Source organism: Dermacentor silvarum, chromosome 8 (assembly GCF_013339745.2).
Source record: "Dermacentor silvarum isolate Dsil-2018 chromosome 8, BIME_Dsil_1.4, whole genome shotgun sequence".
NCBI classification, from domain to species: domain Eukaryota; kingdom Metazoa; phylum Arthropoda; class Arachnida; order Ixodida; family Ixodidae; genus Dermacentor; species Dermacentor silvarum.
The window spans coordinates 173558630-173565546 of record NC_051161.1 but is presented as its reverse complement, the minus strand read 5'-3'; the positions used below and the strand labels follow the sequence as shown (position 1 = coordinate 173565546).

General features: G+C 43.7%; 1 protein-coding gene across 1 annotated transcript; it reads left to right on the top strand.

Moving 5' to 3' along the window:
* Positions 1-1894: 1894 nt before the first annotated feature.
* LOC125947612 (uncharacterized) lies at positions 1895-6553 on the top strand. The gene is made up of 2 exons (XM_049672756.1): positions 1895-1987; positions 3393-6553. The coding sequence occupies exon 2, from the start codon at positions 5396-5398 to the stop codon at positions 6368-6370; it is 975 nt and encodes a 324-aa protein (XP_049528713.1). The 5' UTR covers positions 1895-1987; positions 3393-5395; the 3' UTR covers positions 6371-6553.
* Positions 6554-6917: the final 364 nt, after the last annotated feature.

The window sequence follows — 6917 nt, the reverse complement described above, 5'->3', positions numbered from 1 at the left end:
TGTAATCTGATTGTATGAGCGACGCGAATTGTCTAGAACTTTCTGGAAGACACGCGGGCATCAGGGATTAATCTGGAACCTTCGATGACTCAGGTATAAAAGCCGACGCGTTTCGCCGCTGATCAGATTTTCGACGATCGCCGACTGTGTTCGCCGCTATCGTTGTGCTTTGAGTGTACCTTGCTTTTGTGGGCACAGGTTCGCCCAATAAACAACCAGTTTCGTCGTACACAGTTTTACGACTGTTTTCTTCAGCGTCACTACTACGTGACAATATGCTTAAAATCGGATATATTGGCGGGTTTGGAAGTTAACCAAAGATCAGTAGGCCGGTTGGCTTTGGGAGCACACGGTAATACGACAAATGAGGCAGTGCATGGAGACATGGGTTGGGCCTCTTTTGAAGTCAGAGAAGCACAAAGCAAAATTAGTTTTGAAGAAAGGCTCAGGAACATGGATGAAAATAAATGGGCGGCTAAAGTGCACAAGTATCTCTACATGAAAAGCGTGGACACAAAATGGAGGAAGAGGTCAAGGAAGTTGGCAACCAAGTACAGGATAATCGAAACTGTAAATAGACAACCAGGGGTCATCAGAAAGAAAGTGAGAGAAATAGAGACCGTGAATTGGATGCAAAGAATGGAAACGAAAAGGACAATGGAGATTTACAAGAATGAGAAGAAAGAAATTAGAAGGGAAAATCTGTACGATAACACAAAGGGCAGTGCCTTGCTATTTGAGGCTCGAGCCGGTTGCCTAAGGACGAAAACATATCGGAACAAATATTCGGAATTAGATGAGACATGTGTATGCTGCAGTAAAGATCCAGAGACCACTCAGCACATCCTAATGGAATGCGACGGGATCCACCCAGCGAGAACCGTAGGTAACGTGCAACTCCCAGAAGCGCTTGGGTTTAAAGTGGAAGGAAACATAAACAGATCAGCCGTAGAGATCAGCAAGAGACGATTAGAGTACTGGTGGAAAAAAAGTAGGGAAAAGATGGATGCGACCTGATCTCTTAAAATCATAGGCAGCGGTACAAGGTAAATTTTTGAAAAAGAAAAATAATGATAGGTATACAAAAATGCAAGATAAAGAACATGTATAGTATACCTGATTAAATCAAGCAGGCTAGGTGACTATTTGTCGCCGCCCCGTTTCAAAGGGGATGCCAATAAATCATCATCATCATCATCGTACAGCGCCCCTTGCGGCACCGGCGCGCTTTGGGGACCGGTTTCCGCGGCCGCTTTTCACACCTCCCAATTCTAGCCACCCTAGTACAGTTAAAGTGTTCTAGAAAGACCACTTTAGTACAGTGCAACAAGCGAAAATTCAGGAATCGGAAATTCCGGCAAATAGAAAAACCGGAAACGGAAACCCCGGAAGCGGAAACCCCGGAAGCGGAAACTGCGGAAGCGGAACTGGTTTGAGCGACGAATCAGGGAGCAGCGGCGCACATGAAAGGTTGGCGCTACTACAGCGGAGGAGGTATCCACAGGAGACTGATCCTCGTTTTCATTGGTCGGTTGAAAGTATCCTCGAAACGCCATTTTCCAGGGAATTCTCCGCTTCAAGGAGCAGGGAAAATAAAGCCGCCGTAGGCAATGCCTCCCTAGGGTGCGCTGTACCTAGAGCTTCGCATGCTGTCGCCCACGTGCGCCGCTGTAGATAAACAGCTGTGGAAACGCTACGCCTAGGACCGCTTTGTCTACTTCGCGCGTCGTGATGCATTGTTGCAAATTTTGTGACAAAACTTTTTATAATCGTAGTAATTTAAAAAAGACATAAGAAATCTTCACGGAGTAGCAGCTTTGCAGAATTTCGTACAGGAGGAGGCAAATACACCCAGTAAGAAACGAACCCTCGCATGTGATTTGTGTCCCATGATTTTTTGCAACGCTTCGTGACTTGCGGCAACACCACGAGAGTGAGGATAACTTCGAAGTGGAAGTGGAGACATTGACGTTTGACACGTATGCAGGTAAGAAACCTCGCTCGATTATACTTTCCGTAAGGCATAACGATTGACAAGTGGTCATTTCGCCCGTACACCAACCTGTTTGACACAATGTGCTATTTCTGAAATGACTCGAGTGTGCGAGTATTCGGTGGGCACGTAGTTCCGTGCAATTTGTCACAAATACAAAAAAAAACGTGCGTACAGAATTTTACGTAGACGTCGCCAGAATTAAACAGTTAACCATCCCGAAATTGTGTGTGACTGAAATAAATCGGCGTTGCCACGATGTGCACACAGCTTTTAGGAAAGCTCACACGTGTGACAGCAATGCTTATTACTGTGTATTTTATTGCCACGTGTTCTAAAGTAGAGCACTGCACGGGCCGATTTTTTCGGCCCGGGCCCGTTTTTACATTGGGCGGCCCGCCCGAGCCCGATCAAAACTTTTATGGCGAGACCCGGGCCCGGCCCGGGCCCGGAAATAATCTACGTTACCCGCCCGGCCCGGCCCGCCACCCCTTTACCTTAAGCCCGAGCCCGGCCCGAGCCCGACTCGAAACCGGCCCGAACCCGGCCCGAGACCGAAAAATACATGTTTTTCAGAGTTCATAAGCCCGAGAATAACTCGCAGAAAGCCCGAGCCCGGCCCGGGCCCGCGTCAAAAAACCCGAGCCCGGCCCGGGCCCGGGTCAAAAAGCACACGCCGTGCCCGAGCCCGGCCCGAGCCCGTGAAAAAACTCCTCTACCCGGCCCGGCCCGGCCCACGGGCCGGGCCGGGCCCGGGCTTTCGGGTAAGCCCGAGCCCGTGCAGTGCTCTATTCTAAAGTCTGGTACCAGCGTACGTAATAAGTCAACGTGCGCGGGATCGAATCCCGGTACGGCGGCTGCATTTCAACGAGGGCGAATGCGAAAACACCCTTGTACTCAGATTTAGATGCACGTTAAAGAAGCCCAGGTGGTCCAAATTATTCAGGAGCCCCCCCTCTACGGCGTACCTCATAATCGAATGGTGGTTTTGGCACGTAAAATCCCATTTGTGTGTTTTTTTAATGAATAATGTGTGAGGAAAAATAATCGCTGCAACAAATATCGGAACGTTTGTCTACATTTGCTGCCAAACATTGTAAATGTACTAGAAAGGTACTAGCAAGAGGTTTGTAACCACAACATGCTACGCTCTACATTTTATAGAGCAAGTTTTTTATAAAAAAAAAAACAAAAACAACATGAGGTCTGTTGCACATACAACTTTTAGCAATATAACCCATACATGTTACACCATCAAAGTTGCTGCAATTACTGCAACCTGTTTGATGCTTGGATCAGAGTCCTGAGAACGTAGGTATCAATTTTTACCGTCTGTAACGAATCAGTGGAATGCAATTACAAGATACATGTGTTGATGTTTCTACTGCCTTTATTTCAGATTTCCTGTCTTGGAAAGATAATGTGGAGAGCGAGACTTGCAGCCATTCTGTTGCTTGTACTGGAAGAAAAGAAAATTCGCCAGGAGTGTTCAGGCGATATCTAAATTGTCACCGTTCCGGGACATATATAGAACTCCCTACAAAGCTGCGCGAACGTCAGATTAAAGTGCAAGGCTGCAGCAAAATAGGCATACATTGTTTTGCAATGCTTGAGGTTACAGAAAGGGATAACAAAGTCTGTGGTATTTCAGAAGAACCACTATGGACACCTGGATGAGATAGCTCATCAGAGGCTCTCTATGACTGAGAAAAAAGTAATTACAGGTAAGACTTCATGCATGCCATTCATTTCCAGTGTCACAAGGTCAGAATATAACTGCTGCATTCTCAATGACAGATCAGTATTGTTTTGTAAATGCATTGCATTAACATGCTGCTAGCATTTAGTATTTAGCTACATGTACAAGAACAGACAATAGTAAGGGAAACTGTTTCTGAACTGAAATGTGGTTGTGTTCTTTTAGTAAAAAAATTAAATAAAGGCTATTTACACTCGGATGCTATTTAAAACTGGATGTCTAGTTAACTCTCTTAGAGAGGCTTGTAAATGAGAAACGAATGAAAGGTGATATCCAGTGTAGACTATTTCATTTATAGTAATGAAACAAAAGAACAGCATATATCATCAGAATAAGTTTGTAATATGTACTATAGCTTGGATAGTGTTTCAAATGGATGCAAACATGGTGAAATTGCCCATAAAATAAGTGGACTAACTCGAGAAAATAAATTTGTAGGCTGCCTAAAGGCCCTTATTTAATATGTGAATTATTGCTTCATGCCTTTTCTCACCAACTGGTGCAGCAGAATCCTTCGAAAGAGTCACCATACTTATCTGCCTCCCTGTAGACTGCAATTACTGTTGTCAGCCATTTGATTCATTTTCAAAATTCAAATTATTTGCACACCCTTACTTTAATGGCTTTACAAAAACCCTGCAGCAAATAACTTTTCAAAATGTCTTATCTCTGCCAATCACAGAAGCACTACGCAGCGTGCTCTTTCTGGCTCTGTCTATATTGTGTTAAAAGACCATCTGCGATGCCATTTGGGCAACTAGCCAATACCTTCAACATGGTAGTGGACATGCTTTCTTTTTATTACTGTTATAAAATAAACACTTATTTGTTAGTCTGTCAGATATCGAAAAACTGAATATGCGTGCACTTCAGGTTGAAAACAGGGATCATTTTAATGATCCATTTAATGAACCAAACTGTTCAACGGACAAAGGATATTTCAGAACACTGTGAAAAATACAATTATATTATTCACAATGTTAAGTCAGAGGTCTGATGACCGAACACTGTAGGTCTTAAAATTGTGTTTTATTTTTAAAAAATTTTCATTGAACAGCTTGGTTAGTGTTAGCTGAGACACACAGTATATGGATGTTTAGATTATGACACTAATTTAACAAGCCTTATGTCTGTTCCCATATGACATGTAATTTGTCTAAATAGCACCGTGGTTAAGGCATGTCTTGATACTATTCTTTGGTTTTTATAAAGACAGCCCTGTTCAAGCTACATCAAATCTACCAGCAAAAGCATTTTAACAACAAAGTACATGTTCAGAGCTCGTATTCGAGAGGTCAGCAGCCTGAATTACTAAGTTATTAGGCAGAAAAGTAGTCTAGATATTCTGCTGCATAGCAACAAGCAAATACAGTAGAGAGGGAGAGAAACTGTTTTTTTTAATAATTGGAAGTCCCTGCTGTTAAGAGTCTAGCTGAGTCCCCGGTATTAATGATGAGTCCATCTGTCTGGACCTATTGATGTGTCTGATGTGGGCATAGCAGTGGGTGCACCTTAAACTATGCCCACCAGCAGTGGGCATAGTGTAAGGTGCAGCTCCTGCCATGCCCTCCCAGGTGTAGTAAAAAGAGAGTGGGATGTCTGCGTAAATTAAAAAACAGAGATGTGCAGCCTCCTTGGTTGCTATGAGTTGCTCTTTACAATTTTCAGGTAGACTAGCAGAAGGAGTGCCACCGAAGACCATTTTGCAAAAAATCAAGGCAGGCACAAGTGCAGCTAGCAGTCGGATAAAACTTGTCACAAGAGAGGACCTTCGGAACATCCGCGATAAGTATAATATTGACAAAGCAGAGCGGCGACATCCTGACGATTTTACGAGTGTGAAGTTATGGGTTAAAGAAATGGAAGAGAAGGATTTCAACACAGGAAATGAGCTGATGAGCCCAGAAAATGAGCCAAGTAAGGCAGGCAGTGACTCGCCTTTTTTGTATTACAGGAAAGAGGGTGATCCGAGCAGTTCTGAAGGCAACTTTGAGCTTGCCTTGATGACCTTCCCACAGAGAGAACTACTTTGTAAGCTAGGAATAGAGAAATTGTGTATTGACTCTACGCATGGCACAAATAGGTACAAGTTTCAGCTGACAACATTGCTAACCATCTCGGAAGATGGCTCTGGTATTCCATGTGCCTACTTGATTTCTAAGAGAGTTAACACTGAAACGATGGTGAGGTTTTTTGAGGCCATCAAGGGAAATGTAGGCGTGATAGAGTGTAAAGCATTCATGTCCGATGATGCTCCTGTTTATGGCAACACATGGGAGCAAGTGATGGGTCCCTTAAAGAATCGGTGGTTGTGTATCTGGCATGTGATGCGCAGCTGGAACGCACACCTCAATATGATTAGTAGCATCAAGTACAGGAGTGTTACAAGGGAAACCTTGCACGCACTAATCAATGCAGATGAAACAGAAATAGATGAGAAAGTAAAAGAATTTCTTAACCTACCTTCCAAGTTGCACACACAGAATAACCTTGCTTTCAAAGATCTAGAGGATCTCGAAAGCTTTACTAAATACTTTGAGAAAACTTATGCTAAGAGAGTACTTCAGTGGGCCTATTGCTATAGAAAGCAGGTAGGCTTAAACAAACAATCACATTGAATCAATGCACAAGACTCTGAAGTACTCCTACTTTGGTGGCCAAGTAAATGTGCGGCTGGACAAGCTAATCTATGTACTTTTTACCTTGACAGCTGACAAACTTTTCAACAGGGCTGTTGCACTTATAAAAGGCAATATCGACCATCGCAAATCTGCTATCTTCAAAAAGCACAAAGCAGGCGTTGATATTCAGACATCCGATATTGACAGAGTGGGAGATGGCGTATGGCAGGTAAAATCTCGGAGCATAATTAACTTTCATCACATCGTGAAAAAGACTGACAGGACTTGCACAGGTTGTGAGCTCCATTGTAAGCACAGCAAGGCTTGCCATAACATGTACACATGTACGTGTCTTGACTATGTAACACATGTGCACATGTGCAAGCACATTCATGCTGTTGCTTTGATGGTGCTGCAGTCAAGCAAGTTGCCGAGCCATGAAACCAGTTGCTCTGGTGTCTCTTGATAATGGTAGTCAAAGCTTTTGTGTCATTGATGATCCCAGCTGCTTAATGGCCAGTGCTCAAGGTATCATGCAGAGCAC